The following is a 27,203-nucleotide window of genomic DNA, read 5'->3' as shown; positions in this document are numbered from 1 at the left end:
AGAAGATTGTCCGAATAGCATAATTATTCTCTATGTGAAAATAGTGATTGATAAGGGCTATCAGATAGCAATGAGTGGACTGGCAACCTGTACTTCTTTCTTTGACAGGCATTGCTGGTCCTAGGTCTGGTTGGGTAAAAAAGCTGGGGCATAGCTTCTATTGCTGGCTTGTCTGCCCTGTCTCACTTATAATTGAGGACTTTTGCAGCGATATGTCGATCAAAAAGTCACTCCATTTTGACATGCCTATCTTTGACTTTGAAAAACGAGTGGAGAGCTTTTCCCCTATACGGAGATAGACTATCCTGATTAGATTAGGAATTTACGTAACCGGTAGATTGGATTTCCGGTGGAAGTCAACAAGGACAGATTCCTGTTGGCTAATCGAATGGAAATCCCATCTCATTTCCGATTTGACTGCCTAGACTGAGCAAGCAATATCTTTGCTGTCTCCTAGTGGAATTAGCAGACTCCGACATGAACTCTGAAACTCTGATTGCTGTTTGAAAGGGTTGACATAGATTGCTATGCTAATCCGTTCTCTGATCAAGAAAAAAAAAAAGGGATTGAGATCAGTCTGTCAATAGCATCAATGAGAGAAGAAAGGACACTCTCCATCATGCAATGAGAGAAGAGAGATGTACTGAAAGCATGATCTCTCTTACTTCTCCAATAGAGAAGGATAACCAAATCCTTCTCAATTGTTTCACTGCAGATAGCATCCAAAACTCGGAAATGTAACAAAAGTCAGATGCGGAACACATGCAAGATTGCACTAGTCACAGAGAGAAGACAGCCAATCCAATAGAGCAAGCAACCAGTCACAGCAAGGAAAGCAAAGAGAGAAGCTAGTCACAGGTAAACATGCACTGTCTCTAAGCTCGATTGACTGGCCTAGTTTCACTCGGAGATAGAGACCAGTTACCGAGCCAGTCAGATGCTTGCCTGGCCTTGTCTAACTCCCCAGTTTCACAAGCAAGCCAGGCAGATCACCTTGTTCAAGGATTTCAGAGCGAGTACTTCCAACAAAACGTCTGCCTAGACAGAGCTTCCAACCACTTGGACCCGATGATACACCTGCAGGTCATCCTCTGTGAATCTGCAAGACAGGGAGAGAAAGACATGCCGGACTCACAAGAGAAAGACAGCCAATGCAGTCAGTCAGAGAGAGATGGGAATTCTGCTAACTGAATTCGGAAGACTTGCTAGTCTAAGAGAGATTGGACTCATGCTTCCGGGAATCTCAGTAGTATACCAGGAATGCCCTATTGAGCGTCATGCCTGAACTCATGTTCCGGAGAGTGCCTGTCGGATCACTTATGCCTATGCAAGGATGAGAGCACCGCTAAGGGAAAGTTCAATCATTGGGAAGGTCAGACACAAGAAACCCGAACTGCCTGAAAGGTAACTAGCTTGTCGTCTTCTTTCCTCAACCAGTGACAGGCCTCACTATCTACTGGATTTGGTCTACCGGGCAGCTAGATCGGACTGGTAGCATGCTGAGAGTCCTGTGAGGAAGGTCTTCCAAGAGAATGGACCGATTCGAGATGTGACAGCGGGTCAGTCAAGAAAGCTGCCAGTTCTATTCTACGAGCTGCTTCCAAAGGTGAGAAAGCCTGTTTCTCTGAGCTAGGACACATGCCCGGAAGAGAATCCGAGGTCTATGATGCCGAACCGACATCCCTGTTTGGAATAGGATTTTATTGAAAGGGACCGGCTAACCACTCGCTCTCTCAGTCGAGCAAACCTTTCGCTTTCCTTTGACTTGCGGATACTTCCTTGCGAATAAATAAGGACGGACTATAGTGCTACTGCTAGAGGGGACTCTGCTAGGCTTGCTAATTCGATCCTTGTCCGATACGGCAGCTGCTGGGTCTCCCCACCTCTCCTAAACTTCCCCCGGTCTTCGGCCCGAGCTGTATGAGGCAGAAACTCGCCCCACGTACGGTTCGGAGTCCGAGCCCCACCCCATAATGGTGCGGCTTAGGTCAACTAACACAAAGAAGATACAGTTCACTCAACGATTGCCTTTGGGTTCCGAACTCCATATGGGGAAGGAGCGTTGTTGTTTCCGAGGTCTCGATCATTTACATGGACCCACTTCTCATTCCATTTGTGGGAATTTGATGATCTATAAACCGTCCCTAACGAATGATCGCCTCATGTTTGAGCATGATGAATCACTTCGTGCCGACCTGTTGCCACTAAACTTTCCGGCCTCATATGAGAATGGAAAACTGGAGAATTTTCTGCATCGGTGGATGAAAAATCGCGAACATAATAATTTTGGGTTGATCATGTTCCCAGAAAAAAGATACTTTAGAGAAACAACGAGCACGACTGAAGTGGCTATACATACAAATCCATTTACGGATAGATATGCTTCGATTGGAACTGGAAGTTCCAGAACAGGCGGCTGGTATACCACCATAATGAAACTGCCTTTTCTTTTTTTTATTCGGATAGGATTTATGTTGGCTTCGTCGGGAGGCTCGCGTAGTTTGTTACGTCAGCTCCAAAAGGATGAGTTGCGTTGGAATCGAGAAAGTTCCGTGGAATTCAAAATTGCATTAATAAAAGGAGTCTTCAACCCTCTCAATCAATAGAGGCTAGATCGGACTAAGGAGAGAGACGGTTGAGTACGGAAGCGAAAGCGGAGATATAGGCTAAAATGCCCAGTGAGAATACTGACATGGGTAAGGAGAAATCCGAATGACTAGTGGCCATAACTCATTAAGCAATCTTAACCTTTTTCGCTTAGCCTTTCCTCTTTGACCTGTGCCAAACTCTACTCTTGCTGTTGCTGGGTGGAAGAATTCATTCAACCTCAGTCGGCTCTTCTTTCACAACCAATTCTCTTCCTATTTGTTTGGGCAAAGCCTAAACCGTACTCCTAGTCGGGCACTCACTCTCTTAAGAGAGGGGTAATACTATAAGGAAAACAATAAAGAGATATTCATTAAAGCAATAAAAGTAAAAGCGGGTGAATAAAAGACAAAAAGGCCAAGCTGCAATAGCAATCCAGGAAGAGCGCACCTTATTATCCTTTCATAGAAGAAAAACTATAAAGAAAGGGCATAGCTTCTAATAGAAGATAGCCATAGCCCATGTATTTCAGTTGCCAGATCACACTAATGAAGTACACACCCATGCGGAACTAGTCAGACTTGGAAGCCTTACGACTGTATGAAGTGAGGAATTTATGATTGCCCAGTGAGAGTCATATTCAAGAGCATAAAGCGACTCCCTTTCCCGGCGGATTAGCTATTCCTGTCCTGTCTTTGAGCCGACCTTGCCTGCTGGAGGTATGATTCCGATCTTTGAATCGAATTTGATCTTTCGTCTTCAAGTGAGGGCGACGGGTGGGGATACTTTTGATCTTCCTCCAGAGCCACTGTTTCTGTCATCGGGCTTCAAGCGGGTGTTGAGGCTTATGGTGAGCACATGTACGACAGAAGAGGGAGCAGGAGGAGAAGCGCTACGGAGAACAATAAGTTCTTAAGTTTAAGGATTCATTTCTACCAGGTGATGTCGAAGCGGACTTCTGAAATAAGTTTAAGAATCTGAGACAAGGTTGTTTTTATTTTTCAATCTCTATGAGAGAGTACATGGAGGAGTTTAACCTATTGTCTCTACGATATAGAGTGAAGGAGGGAGACAAGAGGCAATATTCGAGCTGACTTTTTCTGAGCACGAATTGCATTTGCGTTTGCTGGACAGCGTAGAAGCAGCATACCGTATTGCTTTGAGGGTCGAAGGACCTACTGGTTGGTTCAGCCAAGAACCAGAAACCGAATGAAGGAAGCGAAGGTCAGAGTCAAAATATGCCGTGGAGAAGAGCTTACTTACTTATGAGCAAAAGGGGAGTAGCGGAGAGAGACGTTCCCGAAAGGCACCTATCCGTGGGAGACAGAAGATTAAAGGGGAGCCGACTATAAGACAGATAAAGGAGCAGGCTGGAGCGGGGCTTTAGGAAGAAGGGGGCCGGAGATGGACTTGGATGATGGAAAAAGCGGTCTTCCTAGCTTGCTCCAATGCTTGGCTTAGTGAATCAGTAAATGGCAAATTGCTAGCGATCTCAGAAGCACAAGGAAGCAGAGGAAAGAAGGCCCGCCAGAAAGAGGGGGTTGGAGACCCCGGGTATGAAAGATACTCTTGAAAGCTATCGAAGTGGACAATAGAGTGCTTCTTCTTATGAAAAAGCCCTCGATGCTGTGTGAAAGAGCCAAAATGATTTAGCGTTTTAGCGTGGAGAGAGGACTTACGTTAGGGTGAACAAACGATTTCAGATGCTGCGACCATGGCCTGATTTTACGGAGTTCCGTATATGGATTCTGAAAAGTGAATTGAATCCATTTGCTGATAGATAAAGGATAGGAACCTACCTATCAGAAGAGGTTTTCACTAGAATACGAACAAGATAAGAGGATGCCCCATTAGAGGTAGAGGTTTTGGAAAATGGGGTTTGAACCTACCCTAGTAGGGGTGTGAGGGCTTGATTGAGAGTTTTTTGCTAGGATACTTGATTTCCTTCAAAGCGATACTAAAACTACGGGTTCAGTACTCGATGATGGTATTCTTCGTTTTTCAGTTCAGTATTTGACTAAGTCCTCGGTACAACTCTTCCTTTCCACTCCTGACATCCGCTCTGAAACAAGCTTGGTGTATGGCGCACCGCAATCAACGGATGTGAGTGAATGCATTGGCCGGTTCTCATGCCTAATGTATAAGCCGGAGGTCCCTCCTGACAACTGTCTTTTTTTCCGTTCACTCCTCACTCTACTAACGCGGGGTAAGTTATTATTTATATCCGACTGCCGGTGTCGGTACCTACGACTGTGGAATGCTTTTTTTATGTTATTCAAAGAGGAACTCAAAGTCTAGTTTTACTTCAGCCATGGTGGACAGCTTTCTTCCTTTTCGAGGTGTATTCAGTGAGCATCATCGGATGGGGCAGAAGATGCCGCAGTGGATTCACGCCTTCTCTCTGTTCCTAGAGTGTGATCCTTATTGTATGCGACAGTTCGAGAGATCGGTGGAGCTACTTCTTTACTTACCTGATAGGAAGGACAAGATGGAGTTTTGCCTTCACTTTCCGAGCTACCAGATACTAGTGCCTAGCGGAAAAATGGGAGTTGGATTGAGGAATGTATTACAACTCCTAAGTTCTCTATCTCTTTGAATGGGAACTCAATGGCTACTTTGCTGGAGAAAGGGGATTAAGGCAAAGGGACCCTCTCGGACCTTACCTCTTAGTTCTTGAAAAGGTATGGAACCGAACGAAAAGAAGCTGGATATACTGGATAATGGAATAAGGTATGCTACTATATCTACTGGTCCTAGGTATGCTTATGGAGCTGCTTCAAGCTCTCGACCTGGTTAAGATGCTGCCCTTGATTCTGTCACTATAAAATCTACACCAGGACCTGTGGAACCAAGCTAAGGTCACTAGTGAATCTACGTATGGAGCTGGGCGAAGGGGTGCTGGTATGGCTCTAGATCACGAAGGAATCCGCCTATCGATCCGGCTAAGATGATGCCTATGATGCTGCTGGTACTTGTGATGCATCACCCATCCCGACGTATGGGTATGGTTTTGCTACTGTAGACTATGGCTCCGATCTACTGGTGCCCACGCCTCCGCTTCTCCCGCTCATGGCCATAGGTATGTACCCGGACGGGATACTCCTGCTATGCTTATGGGTAAGAAAGTGGTGCTACTGAGATGTCTCTATCTGTACGAGATGCTACCCATGCTCCTATCTCCGCCCATGCCTTTGCCTTTACCATCGATGAGTATGGATCCTGCTCTTCGACTGGAGCCAAATAAAGTCTTTAAGGTGCTGGGTTCCGATCATCTGGAACAGGGTCTCTATCCGCAAATGAGTATACTTATGGAGTATTACAGTTATGCCTTTGCTTCTCCTGCACCTGAGGGATATGGGACTAACTATAGAACACCCGGTAGGACCATAGGCATGTGAAAAATATCGAAGCATCACTTCTAGGAAGACGTCAAAATCTGGATCACTTGTTGGAACAGGTAGGGACGCTGGGCGGGGTGCCCTATGTTGTAAAGGGGAAAGCCGGATTGGGATCTGTTGTAGCAGGATGAACCATGCCTAAGGTGGTTGTACCTTTGCTCTTACCGTCAGGTTCCACTTCATCGACTGGATTTTGATCCCTGGATATAGATCTGGATCAGGATCCCGCTCAATAAGATATGGATATGGATCTTTCTATGTACCAGAAGTTTGAAGAGCTGCCCTTGATGAGGGGTATGCTTCTAGGTCTCGATCACGAAGGTCCTAATCGTCGATAACGATCTATAAAGGCGACCACGATCACGAGAAGCATAAGCTCGATCGGGATCTATATATGCGACTTAGTCAACAGCTTTCACTGATGCTCGGCCGCTCACTATGCTCCCCATGCTACTCACTCTGCGTTGAGGTGCTGCGCCTCCACTGGCTCGGATGTTTCATTTGGGCCCGGGTATGAATATGTATCCGCATAATTGACTGCTTCAACCACTCAATCAACTGGCTCTGCTACTTGCTCAGATCTTGCTTTTAAGGGAATAATGAAGAATTCATATGTTCCCAGTGCGAAGAATGCATCGTAACATAACAGATATGCATATTTGCCTCCCGGGGAAAAAAGAGAATCTCAGTGATCCAACAATGGAGCCCACCAAGTGCTACGAGTGCTGCGTACTATAGAGAAAAATGAACATTTATCCTTTCCTAAACGAAAGAGAGATCGATTCCTTTCCCCTGATCGTAGACCACCCTTACTGGGCCACAATACCTTTAGGATTTAGCCCCTCAGGAGTTTGCACGGATTTGGCACTGGATTGTCCCCAGATCCTCATGATGAGGTGGCTGATTCACAACCCAATTCCCATATCGATCTTACGTAAACCCCCCACTCCCACTGCCTGTAGACGCCGCTGATCGTTTATTGGTTTCAGATGCAGCGGGCTAGGGCTCTGGATCCCTATTCTCTATTAGAAAAAGAATCTTAACTTAAGCACGCACGATCAGGGAGGTCAGAATTAGGATCTTTTTCTTAACGTTCTGGAACTAACTGCTCCTGCTGCATCTTGAACTGCTCGTGCAACTACTGCCTCCGCTTCTCTTGTCTCCGGTCTTGGATCACCTACTCACTACTGCGACTGGGTTTGAATCTCGATCAAGGACTGGATCCGCTGCTAGTGCTACCTCTGCTTCTCTCGTGACTGGTGCTGCTTCCCCCGCTAATAGAGTTCAATATTCTATGGAGTCCATATAGAATCTATGGATCCGCAGGATCCGCTGTTGGATATGGGTCCGGTGGAACCCTAACTTCTGCTTCTGCTAGTGGATTCGCAATTTCGTTGTTGGAACCGTGCAAGGTCCGGCGGCAAGCATAGGAGCTGAGGTCGAAAGCGAGGTGGAGTGAAGCAAGGTCGGCAACAGTGAATTGGCTCAGGCGAGGGGAGTCTTACAGGGGTTATAAACTCATGTTTTCATATAGTCAGATATAGGCTTATAATTCAGGTGTTACGTGAATATGTCCTTCTTCAACTACAGCTAAAAGAAGAGCTACGCCACACTCTTAGTAAAAGACTTGTAAAGCATTCCATACCAGAGAACCTGAAATAGCTTTTACCTAGATCATTTCCCTTTAAGGGGTTCTACTACTTATATTATATAAAGATAGGGCCAAAGTGAAGTGATTCAACTCAAGCACGAACCGCTACCTCCTCTTCCATCCTCTTCTCCGAGTTCAAAAAATATAAACTCGTTAGCTCATAACAGCGCATTTGTGAGCTCCAAGTCCCATCGCTCAATGCTGACCTTACATCTGATTGCCCTGGGGAAATGCTCCCAAGCTCCTCTTATATTAGTTAGACCTCTTTCTTTCCTTTACTCTTGGTACCTAGACACTTTGAATCAAGGCTAGGTTCCTTAACGCCCTTCTTTTTTTAGTTATATTCCGTTCTTGGGAATAGGTAAGGGATAGAACGGATAGCCCATGTATTTCCCTTGATTTAGGCTTCGAACCCCACTTTTCGGGCATCTGCTTCAGGAAAGGAAGTTGAACTGGAACCTGTGGATATGGCCGTTGAAGCTGAAGCTTAACCGAATGCATATTCTCTGTTCTCTTTCTTTATTCTCAGTCTCAGTTAGCTGATACTGTTTAAGTCCAGATAGAATCCCTAGTTGATTCTACTATTTTATTCTCCTGCGAGATTTCAAAGTAGGAACTATAATAGGCATCCGGAAGGAATAAGGGAATAAAGTTAAGTCTGTACCTTTTCTATTTGATATTATAGTATGTTCTACCTATATATAGATAGAGGTGTAGTAGTAGCTTCCCTCTGTAAAGTTCTGTTGAAAGGCCGTATGAGAACAAGGTTGGGATATAGGGTGCAAGGTAAGGTAGTTGATGAAAAGATTGTGATTGATTCAGTCATTCATTAGTCTCAGTACCTTATTTAGAGGTATCTTACAATACGCTCTATTTGCAGATGACTACGACTTGATACTTGATAGTAGGGATTAATATGCTTTATAGACTTTATCTTTATTCTAAGTTAAACCGGAAACAATAGAGATCACTCCATCTTTGAAGGTAGCTGTTGTTTGTCCTTGGTTTGCTTAAGCAGTATTAGGAGTTGTAGGTGTCCGTGTCCAACCTGTTATGTTCAGTACCATAATTCTTCTTTTATCTCTTATCTTTGATCCTGATAGTTTCCCAGAATGAATTGTATGGAGAGGAGGTAGTTGATGTCAAGTAAGTCATCGGATGTAAAGAGAGAACTAGCAATAGTTCTTATAATAGGAAAGGAGTTCTATAACTATAAGGTATCTCACTTCATTTCCTGGTAACCGTACCCTTGTGGGTAAGGTGGTTTTTCAGTCAGGAATAGAAGAAAGTGAAAGCAAGAGAGGGAACGATATATACCTTATATCCAGGTAGTTTACTTACTTACTTGTTAAGGAAGCCATGGGAAGAGAGGATGCCCCGGGGAAGGATGACGGGAGGGGACTGACCCTGCCTGCAAGGGAAGGAGGGCCCAGGTATATTGTCAGTTCTGTTGATGAATCTAGGCACTCGAAAGTTAGGATATGCGCTTGAAAAGCTTTCTGCCTAGCCAGTCCGGGATGGGACCATTTGATCCGTGGATAAGGGACCCGAGGAAAAGGCTCTTTCAGCCAAGTCTTTCAAGCCCTATTAGAGTCTGTTCTGGCAAAAGAGTTAGATGTGAGTGCTGGACCAGAGCGAACAGAACCACCTTTAAGGGATGGATCATATGGGACCGAGAGAACAGAACCAGCAAGTTCATGAGTCTCAGAATAAGAAGGGCATCCATCCAGGAAGTATGAGGCCTGCTTCTCAGTTCCGTTTTCAACTAGCATTTCAAGAAGAGAGGTTCTTTTAAGGGTTTGTCCAGGAGTTGTTGGGGTAATGCTTCGGATGTTAGCTTTTGAAGTAAAAACATTCTTCTATTACAATATTGACTCCCGGGACAACAAGAGGAAGTCTAGAGCGAAAGGGCCCGTTGAAGTAAAGAGAGAACAGCAAGGGAAGTAATGCACTAGAAGAAGTAAAGACATAGATTCTTTCATTCTTCGCAGTTGACTTCTCCCCCTATAGTACTACCATCAAGCAACTTAAGCTCAATTCCTTTCACTAGAATCAGAAGCATCCTACAGTTCATTCCTTTTATCTGCACTTGACTACCTTCTGAACCTGACTACTCGAATATAAAGTGAGTGTATTAAAGATTCCGGGCTAAACAGAGAATCACATCATTTCAGACATCACTTGGCACTAGACTGAAAGTCAAAGATAGGGAAGTTAGCTCTATTTCCCTCTATCCTTAGAGTCAGAGACAAACCTAGCAACACTTCCCCAGTACCTAGTTGATGAAAAGTTCTGCGAGGTAAAGAAATAGGAAGAAGGAAAGTGGGATAGTGCCGGTCTATTAGGTCAAGCCTTAAAGAAGTCAGGAATAGATTCAGTACAATAACGAAAGGATAGAATACTATGTTCTTATCCTGCTTTGAAGTCTAATTAGAATGCAAAATCAATATGAACAAGTACAGGGACGGGATAATTGTTTGATAAAGCAAACAGAGCTATTCGGAGGGAGTTTACTTACTTCTTGTTAGAGAAGGGATGGCGGCGTGGCATTAGTATGACTTTACGGTAGGGAAAGTCTGAGGTAAGCAAAGAGTAAGTTCACTAAATCTGAGATAAGAAACTAGGGCATCTATAAAAGCGAGGGAAGTGGAATCATAACTTGTTCTGTCCCGGGTGAAGTCTCATGAAAAGGAATCTTTTTGGAACATAATCGGAAGAACACCCCTTAATTAAAGTGGTACCACGCACGAACTTTATGAAGGAAAATCTATTGATTGGCTTTCAAGATAAGAGTGAATCATAAATAGCTAACTCAACAAGAGAGCGAGGCACGACCGATCAAGAAGAAAGACCCGTGGGAATGAGACGACCACTTGTGGCACATACATCCACTATATTTTTAAAGAGAGAACAACCCTCCAAAGAAGGGGGAACCTCAAAGGTGGACATGGCATCCAGATGATCATCAAAAGTAGGATCTCATCTTCCAATGTAGGCGCATCATACGCACAGGCTAGTGCGGGATAGGCTAATCACCAGACTGCTCTGGAATAGGTGAATCGCTGAAGACAAGAACGAGTGAATCTAGTTTCGAGAGCATGCCTTACTCTAACTCTAATAGGGGGCGTAGAGTTTCTAAGTGAAGGCAAACGCAACTATATATATGTAATATCCTAGCTGTCAGCAAGGCAGGTCCGCTATAAAGCCTACCGGCCAGAAAGTCCTTAAGAACGATAAAGCCGACTCAAAGGCTATTCCATAACCTATCCTTGTTTCAGACTAAGTCCTTGTCTGAAACGTTGTATGAGTGTATCATCTTTTTGTTTGAAAAGAGTGAGCAGGAAATCTCGTATGTGACCAGACCAGTGAAACTTCATCTTTCAACACCCTCTCAAGGCATATCTCGGGATGAATAGCACTGGGATGAAGACAAGGTTCCTCGATCTTCATTCTTCCTTTGATTGCTAGCAGTAAGAATACAGTGATCTCGGTGCGCAAAGAAATTAAGCTTCTTTCAGATCCCGGGTAACTAATCTAAGAAGTTCTACTCGTCAAGTAAGAAGTATGGCCTGACATCTTTCTTTGCTCTTATTCTAATTTCTGTTCTCTTTTTCGATAACCTTTGCCTAAGATGAGAGAGTGCATTTCCATTCACATCGGCCAAGCCGTAATGATGACCGAGAATGCTACCTTGAATGCAATTGATATCTCCCTTTTATTCTCTTGATTATCCTCATCAAGGTGTCATCAGACTCACGAAAGAAAGAGGCAAAAGGGAAAGAAGTGATTGTGCAACTCGCAGAAGAAGGGAAATTCGTAGGCACCTCAATCATAGGCCCGAAAGAGGAAGGGGCTGAGCGGGAAAGATGCCTCGGGGATCCCTTGGTTGTACGAGCATGGAAAGGGAAGACAGACCACGGCCTAAGAGATAGAAAGTCAGTGACGGCAGAGCGGAGTGAGAAGCTGAACTAACTAGTCAAGATAGAAAGATACGAGGAAGGACTCAGTAGGGCATCCTCGCCGGAGAGCGGGTTGGCCTCTGAGGGCTAAGCAAGTCGGGGCTCGCCACTGAGGATTCCTAACAAACGGGGGGCGATAGGTAGCCAACAATAGAATCTCTCTTCATGATGCCCCGCCTTGACCGATCTGATTTGGATTCAGAACCTACATCAATTGATCAAACAAAGCATTCATCTCTATCCAGAATGTATATCATTTAGCCAATCCTGAAAGCCAGATCTAATCTAACGAAGAAAGATCTCAAAACAAACAAAAGACGGATCGGCAAAACAACTCTCTCCGCGTGCTAAGCGCAAAATGGAATTGGATTGGATCTTCGGACCTCTAGAAGCCGCCTTACTATATGTAGTTCCCAGTGATAGAACTGCTAAACAAGAAGCTCCTTAGAAGGACGGGTGGAAGAGCCATTCGTTTATTTTATATAGGATAGACCTTTTTTACTCTCGATAGACCGATCGAAGACTGACGGCAGACCGAAGAGAGCAAGCCAGTGGCAGAAATAAGTGGAATCGATCGATGGCTTTTTTAAGGAAAATCAACGAGAGTCCTTTTGACTTTGATTAGGCCAGGACTCATACTAGGATGAAAGGCAAGGATGATAGGATGTCCTCGCGTACTGGCTTATTCGCAGAGCAGGAAAGAAGATACCTTTATTATGCAATTCTCGAGGTTCACCAGGACTCATCTCGATTGCCCGATTCCTTTTGATTTCAAAGCAAGCTTCGATCTTTTAACTGATAGAAGGATTGGGATATGATTCACGAATGAACCACACTGACACAGCACAGAAAAACAGGCGATACACATCAGGCAAAGGAAAGAATAAGAATCGAAGCTTTAGCAACTTGACTCCCATCCCAGGAACAAAAGACACTTATTTTATAGCAGCGCTCGAAACTACTGTTTTAGTAAACTTTCCCAGGATGGATGGAGTTCCGGGCGAAACAACTCAGTCGAGCCTGAATTATTGCACTAGCCGGTTGACGTCCTCCCCGGATGCCTTTAAAGGGAAAAGCGGGCACAGCTCACGCACGGCACAAGAGGCAAGGAACTTTCCACAGGCATGGACGGCTGGCTTAAAGTCTAGGACTTCCTAACTGCTTGATTGATAAGTATTATTTGTACTATAATACGGGAATGAATCGCATATGTTGGTTGAGAATTGCTCGGGAATTCATAGTTACTTTGCGGGGGCTACTCTTCTTTTTTGTCAATCGAGCCGCTTTCCCTCATTCTACTCGTCCAGCCTCTTCGCGAACTTGTACAATCGATGCCACAAAGATAGTCAACTCTATTATCGAAGAAATAAGGAAACGGGCGACGATTTGGCACCAGATATCCGGAGGTGTGGAAAGAGCAGCTGTGAGGAGCGGAAAAACCATCAAAAAACGACGATTGTTCGTGAGGGTTTCCACAGAAAGACCCCTTGGTTCTGGCAAACAGATCACAATTACAGGTACCTGAGAGCATACCGATGGAATGAACGAAATACGAACAGTTAGCATAATATGATCATAGATCTTAGGTTGTAACTTGATCATGAGCGAATTTGTTGATGTTGCACCCACGAAGTATAGAAAGTACCAAACATTGGGAACTACCCGGGGAAGAGTTAGGAACAGTAACAAGGAGAAGCGAGAACCACTTAAATAGAGGAATCGATTGTATTTCCTCCTTTGTTCCCCATAGCAACTGGGGATCAAAAAGCACCAAATTTGATGACTTATTAAGGGAAAGACGAAGTAAGAACATGCTATTGAAGACGTTGCAACATATGTCGGGGAGGCCTCCGTTGATTGTGTACAAACAAAATACGAGTCCAAAGACAGGGTAAGAAAGGGTTTAGCTAATGGAGATATTAACTCTTCCGGGAACCAGTAACGCGTAAACCATGTCAAACCAAGACCGATCAATATCCGAACGGAACGGATTCGAACTTCTCCTAGAATCGTTTCCGGTGCGAAATTAATAGGATATATATGAGTAATTCAAAGGATAAAGAGAAAGATTTGATAGGATTAAGGTAGCGGTAGTATATTGGAAGAGGAACTAGCTTTGACTTTCGCTGTCTAGGTATTTTTTGTTTCCCCCTTAAAAAAAAGTGACATGATCTCCTTCCCCTTCCACAGTCAAAGCAAAGATTGCAACAAATCATTTCCGAATCTTGTATCGATGGGAACATATGGGACTGATGCGCGACCTGTAGACCGAAAATCCGAAGATCTCGATGTACTCGATTTCAGTGGCTTTTTAGAAAGTCTAACTCCCCTTTTCATAGAATTCTTGCTCCAGCACTCAATGGTGATGATTAGCGTAGCGCATTTAGAAATCCTTCTTGCTTCGCGAAAGCCAACAGCCCTGGTGGAGTGATATTTTACCCTGGACAAGAGATTGAATAAGCAGATTCTAAGTCCGACTTCCTATTTTCCATAAGAGGAGCAGACATTGAAAGGAGTAGGAGAATGACTGCCTAGCTCACTCAGAACCTGAAGATCACATTCTTTTTCTCTTGTACCCGACCTGCTTGCTAACTCAGATGCATTCACTTGAACCAAGATGGTACCCCCCTACCCACAACATCCACTGTACACAACCCCCATACTGGGCTTCCGCACCTAACCTAACTGACAAAAGAAGCCTTTTTGATTTCATTTTTTTTATGATATCAAAAATAGGGAACTACTCAATGGGATTTCCTTTATCTTTGAGTCGAAATTACTTTGTCTACTGCATGAGTCACTGTTGCTTTGGAACTCCCTCCTCCACTTGTTAGTCTGGCTTTCGAACAGCCGGCCGGCTAAGGGTTAGGGGTAGCTATAGCTCCAGGGAGGGGAGGGAACGGTCTATTCGCTTTTGTCTTCTCTGGAAGATCTATGATTTGGTAGCAGAGAAGGGTGTAGCTTGGAGCCCGCCATGTCATCAAGAAAACCTCCCTGGAGCTTGGTCATCCCAGATGAGCTGAGCTACGAAGTTTGGCATTCGTGAGGACGCAGCCGTGTAAGAAAGGGCATTATCGCTTATCTGTATATGAGAATTGGGTCACCGCGGCAGAGCTTCAATCGAAATAGTGATTCTTTGGCCAGGTTTGCTTATCCAACCCTCGAGTTTCAGGGTCCCGAAGAGACCAGACCTTGGGAAGGCATCACTTATGCTAGAAGGCTTCACTGCCCTCCTTACTAGCAGCCCAGATCTGTTTAGTGCTCGGCTTGATGCCATCTCAGATGTCCATTCAAGTAGCCTGCCGCCTACCCTATTTTCTCTTAGATTAGAGAAGGGGCCTAGCGTGCCAATGATTTTGCTACAACTACTGTGATTTCCACTGCTGCTCCTTCTTTTGCTACCTTGCGGAAGTCTTACTAATGTCTTAAGCCCCTAAGTAAGGCCTAAGCGGGGAAGGAGGAAGAATAGCGTTCTAGTGCCCTATTTGTCTAATATCGAAAATCCCCCCCATTCAAGAATTCGTATTCGTAGCGTCCGATTCCATTCCTGACTAGCGGACAGAAAGAATTCCTCCTGCTCTACGATTAACTGTTCCGTTGAAGGGATTAAGGCAGTGAACTCGTTAGGACAGCCAGAAGGGCAGAGCTCTATGTTCTATTGAAAGCTGTCTCAAAAGAGCATCCAATCCTGAAAGCAGGACTTAAAGTCCATGTGTTGCGCATGATTAGGGATTAGACTTAGGGCAAGAAGGGCTTAAAGCCCTAAGTAAAGGAACTTCATTTCTCGCCGATTGTACGTCCTTTCAATTTCCACTTATTTTGGACATGAAACTGAATGCACTCGTTAGGTTCAACCTGGGGCTGAGAAAGAGCTTGTGAGTGAGGAATGGGGCTCTCTATGAACAGAATCCGCAGCTATCTTGCTTGAATGAATATAGCTACTCCCAAACAATTCAAAGGAAGGAATAGTTCACTCTATACGGGCTACAAAGCGAAGAAGTCGGAATTCATCGCCTGTGGGAGCTTGCTGATAGTGAGGAAGCCATAATCTCTAAATCGGATTGCCTATTTGTCTATCTGTCTGGTTAAGAGAGAATGGAAGAGACTCTAAATAGGGCAAGCACCCCCTCGTCGAGTCCAAAGCTCCAGCTCAAGCAGTTCAATCCAATTGAATTGAGTACCTACGACTGTGGAATGCTTATTTTATGTTATTTTATTCAAAGAGGAACTCAAAGTCAAAACTAGACTTTGTCTTGCACACTGACTTCAATCGTATAGAGATTTCCCACTGTCTGTGTCGATACCAGAAACTACGACTGAAACCTACACCGCTAACGAAGTGAAAGTGATTGCCTACTTTCTATGTCCGGAGACGCTTACTGCACTGCTTCTTCTGTAAAGACAGGCAGGCGGTTATCCGGATGTAGTAAAGGAGGTAGGCTTAGAGCCAGCAATAAAGCTAGCAAAGTCTACCGCGAGCGAGTAGCCTTTGCCAAAGAAGGGACATGCTTACTTCATCTTTACTGAATGCATACACCTCTTGGGGATATATTTCTTGGAAAGAATGAAGCATCTACTTCACTATATGCTATCTGGGTCAGTTGGGATTGGGATTCTGAGTGCTTTTCTATTTCTTTGATTTTCCTTCTCATCTCCCTTTCGCTCTTTCTGGTGATTGGATTGGCTAATTGATCTAAACTCTCTCTTTGTCGATGCTCGTGCAGCGGAAGGACTGCTTCCTTCTTTTCTTCGCTCCGAACGAACCTTGCCTTGCTAACGTTTGGTAGCCCTTCTTCAGGTTATTCAGCCTCTCTCTAAGTGCATTTCTGATTCAATCTATTCGATTCCTATTCTCACCCTCGAGTCAGGAGTTGTTGCCCTAATGTAACTTCCTTTCCCTTCGCTAGCCTTGGGGCTTAGTTACTTAATTCAGAGTTATCCCCCCCCTAGCCTATGAAAGCATTCCAATAGCTCTATGCCTACAGCGTAAATGAGTTAGGAACTAGAGTGAACACCAGGGAATTTACTTATTAATAGAGTAAGGGCAAAGGCAAGTCTTACCATTCCTGGAAGCGGCTCAAAGCATAGTAGAAAAGGAAAAGGGCCTTTTTTGCTCTGATCCCCGTTTAAATTTCATACGTAGACCGTCGGGGAGGAAAGACTGACTACTACAAGGGCTTGTGCCAACCAACAAGAAGGGGGACGGAGCAAAGACATCTATTGGCCAGAACCGGACATTGCCCTTTACCATCCCACCACTAGGAGACTTAGAATAGATCCCAGATCGCCAGCCCAGGCCATGCTATCCAGAATGAACTCTTATTTCATCCCACGAGTCACCCGGTTAATCAAGATGTAGAAGCCCAACTTCCTCACAGACATAGTAGGCATAGGTCCAACCACCTTTTTTTTTTAAGTAGAAGTCTGAGCTAGGGGCAGGAGCTACCCACTGGACGAAAGGTGGAGTATGGTCCACCCGGAGCCAGGTGATATCAGTTTAAGTCTTCGCCTCTGGAAAGCGCCCGGATCCATCATTGAGCCTTAGATTCGAAGGGAATGGATTACTGACTCGATAGAGTGAGGGGAGTTGACTAGACTGACTTGAACAAGTTTAGTTCTTTCTTTTCTTTTGATCTCGGAATGCTTCGGATGAGACTTCTCCTTCGACGGATGAAAGAGCTCATTCTCTAGTTGGGGATTCCCCAGTGTCTGCTAATGCGGATTCAGCTTCTTCGTATGTTTATACCCTTTCATTCCCAGAAGCGTCCAAGGACCATTCCAGCTGAAAAGCAAGTCAATCCTCTCCTCCTTCGCGAAGTGTCTAAATTACTTTTCCTATCTCTTTTCTATAGGGACTGACTGATGGAAGGGAGAGTAAATTAACAACCTATCTACGGGAAAGCCTGTTTTCATGGCACAGAGAATCTCTTCCTTTCTCTGAAAAACTTGTATTACTCTGCAAGTTCAATCAGATCCGGCATAAATGCGTTCCAGAGTCTTTAGGTGTGGTATCATATGTATCCCGCTCGTTTAGTTTTTAGTTAAAGTATTAAGTATCGTCAATTCCATACCACCTTCGCTCGAGAGTGACGATGTTTAGTGTTAAGTAATTAGTAAGTAAGCGGTTCTACTTGATCTCATGAACTATAAAAAGTTTAGCCCAGTCTAGTCCAATCTCATATCCGGAGTTCCTAGCCTTTGAGAACTAGGTTTTTCTCTTTCATTGGTTCTGGAACCTTCGACTTGTGGTTCCACTCTTACTCTTGCAAAAGTTGGAGAATCCACTGCTAGGGGAATGCGCGGGGAAAGAGCGAAGCCACTTTACCGACTGAAAGGTACATAGTTGCTTGACCGATAGCGAGAGGAACAGACTGACTAGCTCGGAGATAAACGTATTGGAATCGTCCAAATCATCTGCCTTGAGAAATGAAAGAGAGGTCCTAATACATTTATTAAGAAATAAGTGAGCGTAGACCCTTTCTTTTCTTCTAGAAAGGGAGTTCTGCAACGAAGAAAGGAGAGGATTTTACAACTACGCTATTCAAGAGCAGGGAAGGACTAGCTTCCAGTAAAAGGTGCCGGATAGGTAGGGAACATTCCTTTCCTTGCATTGGGGGGAGAGGCCTATCTGCAGTTGTCGACTCTTCACTTCACAGCGTATCATATTACTAAAAAGCACTCAAATACGTTGTATGTAAGGGCGAGAGGGTATCAAGGAGACAACCACTGTTTACTAGCAAACATTGAAAGCAGATACCCGAATGACTCTTTGAACTGAACGACGTAATAAAGGAACTAGCGGCCATCAAAACTGAACGAGATGAGGATCAAATAAAATCGACCTAACTGTGATAAGCAAGGTGGTTCATTTGACCATAAATGCTGAAAGAGAACAGATGAAAGTTCGCCCAATGGAAGCGAGTGACTCAAGGTATGCCATCGCTCTTATCTCTTGACCTGAGACTAGATTGGGGGGAGTTCAGTGAGCGAGGAGAAGACTCGGTAGCTGTTAAAAGAATCAATTCAATCAGCTCCAGAGCTAGGAGTTCTATGTCTCGGTTGAGGAGAGGCCTTAATCTTAGCTGCTACCCTACTTATCCCAGCTCTAAAGGCCGCTACTTACTCGATAGCTCACAAGTTGAGTCGAGTGTGATTCTTCTTGTTCCGCTGTGAATGGTATCGTTATCGTATAAAGTGGTTATCCCAGCTTCCGTACCTTCTTCTTAGGATTCGGCTTTCACTAGACTCACTACTCTAAGTGAAGGAACCTGAGAGGAAGGGATGAATCCGATCTTGGAAGGCTTGAGGGAATAAGCGATGCCATCGATTTAGCTGTTGGAGTACGGGCATTAGTAGCATAACTAGAGCGAAGGCCATGGCATTAGATTAGGGGAATGTTCTTTTAACGAATCCTAAGAAGAAGCTGCAATTGGAATGCTTTCAATGGCCAGAAGGAGTGAAAGCCCCTGTTATATGATTTAAGGTTAGGAGTTTCATTGTTAGCAAGATCCCCAGCTATAGAATCTGTTGTCGTCAACGTACTTCTTTCTGTTTCTCCCGAGATGGGAATAATAGCGTTATCTAATAAAGGAAGAGCCTACTTTCGTACTCAAGGGTTGAGACTGTCCTTCTTATGAATAGGTAGTCTCAGTACGCTAAGGAAGCTTGGTCTGCTTAGGGCGTAAAGCAGAAGACTTTGCTCTAGCTCAAGCCTCCCCCGATAGGGATAGGTACGAAGTTGCTGTACCGATAGGTGCTGCTGGAGAAGGAAAGAAAGAGAAAGATTACCGGTTGATCAAGTAACTTCCTACCTCTACTTATAGAAAAGAAAAGCAGAGACAGACAAGAAGATGCTGATCTCTTTTATTACGCTATTTCAATTCAAGTGTCCAGTTGTTGTGCTTAGAATCGATTCTTTCTTCTTCATTCAATAGGGATCAAACTATCTCTTAAACTACCCGGTGACCGGCTTAGGCTTTGATTGAAGTTCCCAGCGTAAATAGAAAGGAGGAGATCCCACCACCCATTTCTGGGCGAGTTTTCCATCAAGCATTCAGGTACCACAACTGTCCTATTGATAAACAAGACAGCGGCGATACCGGTCGTGCCGACAGTAAGTACTCCACTACTCATTGGCGCCCTTTAGTTTAGATAGATAGGCCATAAGTCTGATGTCTAACGGTACATTGAGGTGTGTCATCCGGGGTAACCCCAGGAAAGACAAGACCTCTCCATGCTCGAGGTACGTGTAGTCGCTCGAGCGAAGTGAGAGGATTGAAGACGCTCGCCCGATAGGGTCTTTAGACTTAGAGCGATAGCGATAGGGGGAGAACTTCATGCCTTTCCTTCCTCGGCCTTAGGTATGAGTCACTCAGGCAAGGCCCATTTCAAATGAATTGGCAAGTAGCTATTAATAGATAGCCCTATTCTCAGGGTTTACATTTTTTAGAGGATATAGAGTGGAAGTCTTTCTCTATCCTACGCTATTCCCTGCGGTTGGAGTTGTAGTTGGAGAGTAGGTAATACGTTACAGATGAATCTCTATCCCTTTCTTCTGCCTTAGATTTCGAAGGCCTTGCTTCTGTCTGTAATTCCTTTAGTAGGTCGATACGCGCCAATAGGTAGGGTTCAGACGTCCATACGATCGAATGCAGTTCCTGTCAGTGAAAAAAGGGGGCTTGAAAGCGGAGTGGTTATAGGTATTCGATGGCGGTTTCTTCCTTATCCTTTCTAGCCAGTGACATTCCTTCTACAACAAGCGATCCAGTTCCAGTCTATTCATTTCCAGTTGGAGTAGCTTCTCGCTTCTCGTGGCCCTTTCCTTTTCATGTGTAGCCTAGTCTCTGTGCGTGGATATCTTTTACTATGAAAAGAGCGCATTCGAGGCATGAATCCTCTTCAACTTCAAGGGGAAATATCCCGGTAAGGTATTGAGAAGGGATCGCCTTCTCTTACTGAACCACGGAATAGCGCGGGAAGTGCAGCTTTGCGTATAAGTACGTGGATGTTATCGGGCAGTCGGGTAGGGAGGATCTTACGTTGATACAGGCAACCGGCCGACAACGCCCCGCGCAAGGCGTTGGGCAACTTAGGGTTTACTTCAACATCTCGATCAGTTCTATACCGGGACTGACAATACACACCATTGAGATCACCCAGGATTTGAACCTGAGTACTTCCCTGATGAGAGTAGATTCCATCAGTTCTCCCCAAAAAAGAAATAAGTATATTGAAGTATATATAAGGCACCCAATCGAACGTATTCTCGGGAGACCGCTTTAGAAAGGCTTTTGACAGGCTGCTAAAATAAATGCCTTTTTCGATGATTATGGAGTTGGAGATTCCTGTTCAATCGTTACCTCGTTTCATAGCCTATATCTCCGCTTTCACTGGTTTTCCTCTGCGCATAAAGCTGTTGGTCTTGCTGTGGCTAGCTTGTTTGGTGTATATGGCTAGTAAGTTTCTTATCTCGCCCACTGGTTTGTAACGACAGCGAAAGCTTAAGCTCTTTTATGGGGCATTGGGATTGCCCTTTCGCAAAAATACCACTTAGAAAGAGCAGATGTTGCGCTCTGATATTACGTCCCATGCGAATCTATTAGATGAGAGCGAAAACCAAAAAGAACAGCATTCAATATCAATCAATTTCAAGTCGTAAATATATATCAATATAACTACAGGATGGAGGTCCTTTTTTTTGGCAGCAACTATTCCGTACCGACTAACAATGTCAAAAAATACTAATACACAGCAGCCAGCTCATCAACGTAATTGAAAGAAAGGATTTCGGTTGAAAGTCTTATTTGTTCTGCTAAACAAACGAGCCTAAACGGGTTTCCGTCGGCGGAGGACAGCTAGGCAAGCTCTAGCGGGAGAAACAAGGGCGTGGTGTGGATGGGATGGAACCGAGACGCATTCGAGACAGGGTAAAACGAGGCCTGACAGGCCATAACCCAGATAGATCCAAGATTCTTACTAGCGGGATGAATGACTGGTTTGCTATGAGACCCATCGACCTTGGGAGTGAATAGAAAGAAAGGATTGTCGGTTAGATTCAAGGTATGCCAGTTGATTGATTCTACTCCACTTTCCAGATTGGCTGAGTGTTACATCTATCATTGGTGTCTCTTTTTTTCTATTATTATATATATAAGAGAAAGTCACTATAGTGAGTGGTCTGCCCCTGTAACTAACAATAAAATAAGAGAAGAAAGCTGTTAACGTAGGTCGGATCAACGCGGCGATAAATGCTATCCGACTTTCATGATCGAATCGATTCCACTTTTCACTTTGTCGAGATTGGCTTGGTCTTCAGTGTCAAAAAGTGAAGGTTCAAGTACAAGATCGAAAAGAATGCATTGCATGAACATTGAGATGCCCAAGAGAAAAAGAAGGAGGGAAAGCGTCGTTTAGTTAGGAACGAAGATAGTTGACCGGTATAGAGAGGGTTTTAGCGGGTAGAGGACCGATAGGGCAGAGAAGTCGTCTGGTTATCAAAATTATGTATAGAAAGAAGATTCGTCTTGCTGAGCGCGGTAAATGCTTTTGACTTTTCCTCAAGTTGTTCTCTATCCGCTAGCACGCAGACAATAATAGGACAAATCAATATATGGCAAAGTGTGCAGCGAAGGTCAAGATACAATAGTGAGAACATTTTTCATAGTGCGTAGGTGGGCTCATTCCGAATTTCTGCATACCTTTCCTTTGTGCCGCCTTTTTTCCCATCCCATTCTTGACTTCTGTTGGTCAACAACCAACCACAACAAACAATCAAAACACTAGTCCTACTCCATCAGCTACAGGCTTTTTCAGTGTCGTCTGGAGGGAATTTGGATTTCTCATCACTATGTTTCCACTCCATTTTCATTACGAAGATGTATCACGTCAGGATCCGTTGCTCAAACTGAATCACGCCAACGTTATGGAAGTTCCTGGATCGTGTGAAATAAGAGTAGTACCAAAGGCACCCTATGATTTCATAATCAAAAATGGAAAATTGGCTATGGAGATTCCGCGCGGTCAGAAATTCATACAGACACAAAGGGGTTCGACAGGAAAGTCGTTTCGATCCAATCCATTCTTGGGGTCAAATAAAGAAAAAGGATATGTCAGTGACCTAGCACGACAAAGCACTCTCCGAGGGCATGGAATGTCTAAATTTTTCGGTCAGAATCTCGACAGTAATGTCTCTGTTAGATTCTCCGGTCGAAATACGGGAAAACTCCATTCAATTCTCGATGGAAACGGAGTTTTGCGAATTCTCCCCGGAACTGGAAGATCATTTCGAGATCTTCGAACATATTCGAGGGTTCAATGTGACTATTGTAACTTCGGCCAACACACAAGATGAGACTTTACCACCGTGGAGCGGCTTTTTGCAAAAAGATGAGGGAGAAACTAAGCTAAGTCAGAGATGTCGGAGAAGCGAAATATACGAGATAACAAACGCAGATTGCTCGCGGCTAAATATGAATTGAGACGAAAGCTTTATAAAGCCTTTTGTAAAGATTCCGATCTTCCTAGTGATATGCGGGACAAACTTCGTTATAAGTTGTCCAAGTTGCCAAGAAATAGTTCCTTTGCACGAGTAAGAAACCGATGTATTTCCACGGGTCGCCCTCGTTCCGTATATGAGTTCTTTCGAATTTCTCGTATCGTTTTTCGTGGATTCTTTTTGACTATCTTGCTTTGTATGTTAAAAAATGGAATGTATTCGTTGGTATCTGATTTTGATTTAGATACCATCCTTGCTTGGTTAATTCCCTTCGCCTCTTGTATGGACATGGACGACGTGGGCGCCAGCTCACAGTCGTCCGTTAACCCTGCAGAGCCCCCCGCCCCTGACCTTTCCCATACTTTACTGGATGACAACACTCGTCGCGCCGAACTAGATGAGCGCGCGGGGTTTCATTTTGTGGGGTTGTCGGAAGAGAAGAAAGACAAAGTGCTTTTGGCACAAGTCCAAATAGAAAGGGCCATTGAGAAAGCTCTGCTCTCCGACGGGTATTCCCGGGATGAGCTTTCTCAAAAGAGCAAAACGGGATGAGATTAGGGGCTTTTTGTTCTACCGTAATGGGAAACTTCTTTCTATTAAGAAATACGAGTCTTATGTGGAAGAAGTCAAATTTGGGACCCACCGCAGCCAGCCATATCAAGATCTTATCCATGCCATCTCTTCTTCCTATCTTTTTTTAAATAAAGTCAAAAAAATAAAGAGGTGGGAACGTTAGAAGACTAGATAGGGATTAGGGCGTTAAGCTTAATAAAAAGTAGCTTATACGAATAAGACCCTCCGCGTCTGGTACTACACCTGCAGCAAGCACATTCACTCGCTAGCACTTAGTCCTCATCTCCAAGAAAATGAAAGAATTGGGGGCGATAGTGTAGAGTCAATTAAGCGGAGGCTTTTGGCTGGATCGAATCTGTCTCGTTATGTCGTATATATTAGTTTAGTCTGCCCTACTGAAGCTCTCCAGTCTGCGTAGTCCGTTTCAATGCTTCTTACGAAGCAAGTAACTCTTCCCGCATCAGGGACTTCTTTCTCTTTCGTGGTTGGTTGGGGGTAAAGGGAAGTGGGCTGTGGGTCCCTGGTCGCTTTACTAGCCGTTTTTCGATGCGCGAGGAATTGTCTGAAAGTGAAAGGACATCATTGGTAGGCGGCCAAGCGAAGATTCCAGTGGGGCATAGGTAGGCGCAGTGAAGAGAGATCAAATCCTCTCAACTCATATTTCCCACGTAGTTCGTCGGTCAAACCAACGATTCTCTTCTCAAAGTAATAGAGAGATCTTTTTCTAGTTAGACTTCTATCAATGCAATGAAAGAACCATCCCTTCCTATTTATTTGTCCTGTCAGAAATAGAATAAGACCCAAAAGAGCCCTTCTTTACCACTTGAGGGGGTGGGGGTGAAGGGGGGGGTTTACACACAACCGAGGCAAAGTGGTTTATGATTGAATCTCAGAGGCATTCTTATCATTTGGTAGATCCAAGTCCATGGCCTATTTCGGGTTCACTCGGAGCTTTGGCAACCACCGTAGGAGGTGTGATGTACATGCACTCATTTCAAGGGGGTGCAACACTTCTCAGTTTGGGGCCTAATATTTATCCTATATACCATGTTTGTATGGTGGCGCGATGTTCTACGTGAATCCACGTTGGAAGGACATCATACCAAAGTCGTACAATTAGGACCTCGATATGGTTCTATTCCGTTCATCGTATCGGAGGTTATGTTCCTTTTTGCTTTTTTTTCGGGCTTCTTCTCATTCTTCTTTGGCACCTACGGTAGAGATCGGAGGTATTTGGCCCCTTTAGGGATTTGGGTTTTAGATCCTTGGGAAATCCCTTTTCTTAATACCCCTATTCTCCTTTCATCCGGAGCAGCCGTAACTTGGGCTCATCATGCTATACTCGCGGGGAAGGAAAAACGAGCAGTTTACGCTTTAGTAGCTACCGTTTCACTGGCTCTAGTATTCACTGGCTTTCAAGGAATGGAATATTATCAAGCACCCCTTCACTATTTCGGATAGTATTTATGGTTCTACCTTTTTCTTAGCAACTGGCTTTCATGGTTTTCATGTGATTATAGGTACTCTTTTCTTGATCATATGTGGTATTCGCCAATATCTTGGTCATCTGACCAAGGAGCATCACGTTGGCTTTGAAGCAGCTGCGTGGTACTGGCATTTTGTAGACGTGGTTCGGTTATTCCTATTTGTCTCTATCTATTGGTGGGGAGGTATATGAAGGAACGAAACAGTGGATTGAGGAATGAAAGCTCGAAGACAAAGAGAACCGGGCTTTTCAAAAGAATTACTGCTGCTTTCCCACTCCCTTTGATTTTAATATAAAAAAAAGTCTCTTACACTTTCCTACCAAATCTCTCTTTATTCTGGCACATAAATGAAGGGATCGAAGAGATTATGGCAGAAAGAATAAGAATAAGAATATGTTCACCAATAAATTCCCCGAAATTGGATCTTGGTCTATTTGAGATTGTTCTTTTTAATCGTAATCAAAGATGTTTTCTTGTCTCTCGTTTCTTTTCTGAACAAATCGAAGAACCTAATGGATCGAACTCATTGGATTGGTATCTGGATTTGATGAGGGTTTGAAATGGAAGTTGGTTAAAAAAAAGAATACCGGACTAGTGAAGGTTGCCATTAGTCGGGAATGAGCGAGAAGAGAAGGCTTCAAGCCCTAGAAGTCAAGGCTAATCCGCTTTTTTAAATAGAGAGAACAAGAAACTGTCCAGAGCAGAGTTAGGGGCAAGGCGAGGTTAGTCCAGTTACAGGTAAGCTCATGAATGCCTTTTTTTTATAGGGAATACCTCTTTCTTTCAAGTGAGTGAAGTTAGCTGAGGGGAATGCTCTAAGTAACCAGTCCTGCCAGTCGACAGGGGGAAACCCCCTCTTTCTTATTGTTAGGCTGACTTAAAAGAAGGTTAAAGACTAACAAAGACAGGAAAGGCGGAAAAAGCGGGATGTGAGATTCCTAATTCAAATGAAAGGGATGACCAGATATATATGCTCACAAAGTGCTTTGCCTGTAATCGATGGCAGAAAGACTAACTCTTCCCCCTCTCTTAGCCCAATCCGTTAGACAAGGGTGCGGTTTTGCGGTCACTCGTTCCTCGCTTTTGCCACAAATGGCACCTACATCTTGTGGGCAGGTTCTCATCTTTTGGGCCTGCTTGCTCTCACCCGATAAAGCGCGATACGCGGAACCAAGATCGATATAAGATATTGGACGGTCTTGGGGGCCCGCGTAGCCCATGCCGGCCTTGCTTGAAAGTCCCACTTATCTTTCATCCACCTTTTTTTCCTGACTTTTAGCGGTAGTCAGCTGTCCTTGTAACTATCGCTCATGACTGGATCTTTATCCATACCGAATAAAAAAATGGATTTCTGATCCGATCCAATCGAGAACTTATCCCAATCAACGAGGATGACGCTTCTCGGCAATATGCCACCGATGACTACCACTGCAGGAGCAAGTCTGAGTGAAAGAACGAGTTTCATACTTTCTTAGCTTAGAGAGGGAGGCAACTGAAGCTAGTCGGGTTTAGGTCTGATATTTGCTTGCCTGAATCTATCAACAGGGCTTTCATAGGGAGGTTTTTCTTAAAGTTTTCAAGTGATAGTGGAATTACCAACAAAATACCAGACTCTCTGGACTTGCTTTCTCCAACCAAGATAGGGTTTTGTCCATTCCGCTAGGACAGGTCTAAATGCGCTGGATTGATGCACCGGTAGGGGGGAGGACAAAATGCCTAGCCGTCGGGGGTTCTTCCATCATATCAATAAAGCTCAGTCTCCCAACAGCAACAACCAATCCGGGCGGAATGGCGCCTATACTCGGTCAATGGAGTCCACTGCTGGGACTGGCATTGGATTCGGCCGCCAGTTGTTTTGCTATTGGTGGCACATGGTCCCTGTATATGGAACTGGTCAGAGAACGAATAGACGCGGGATCGATCTATAGGCTCCGATCCAGTTTTGGATCTCTCTAACGGGACTGGAACGGGCGAAGCCATTGGATTGATTGGGCGAGTTAGCCCAACAGGAATGTGGTCGTCTAGATCGTACCTGCGGAAAGATTAGGTGGACCC

General features: G+C 44.4%; 1 protein-coding gene across 1 annotated transcript; it reads left to right on the top strand.

The window, feature by feature from the left end:
- Positions 1-17,402: 17,402 nt before the first annotated feature.
- LOC114172418 (large ribosomal subunit protein uL5m) lies at positions 17,403-23,221 on the top strand. Its single transcript, XM_028056902.2, is given in 2 exon segments — positions 17,403-22,749; positions 22,751-23,221. Coding segments are annotated over 2 exon segments (630 nt in total). The 5' UTR covers positions 17,403-22,440; the 3' UTR covers positions 23,072-23,221.
- Positions 23,222-27,203: the final 3,982 nt, after the last annotated feature.

The sequence above is a fragment of the Vigna unguiculata genome, unplaced genomic scaffold (assembly GCF_037176805.1).
Source record: "Vigna unguiculata cultivar grain cowpea cultivar isolate G323 ecotype 2 unplaced genomic scaffold, ASM3717680v1 ptg000163l, whole genome shotgun sequence".
NCBI classification, from domain to species: Eukaryota; Viridiplantae; Streptophyta; class Magnoliopsida; order Fabales; family Fabaceae; genus Vigna; species Vigna unguiculata.
This window is presented reverse-complemented; position numbering and strand designations above follow the sequence as displayed.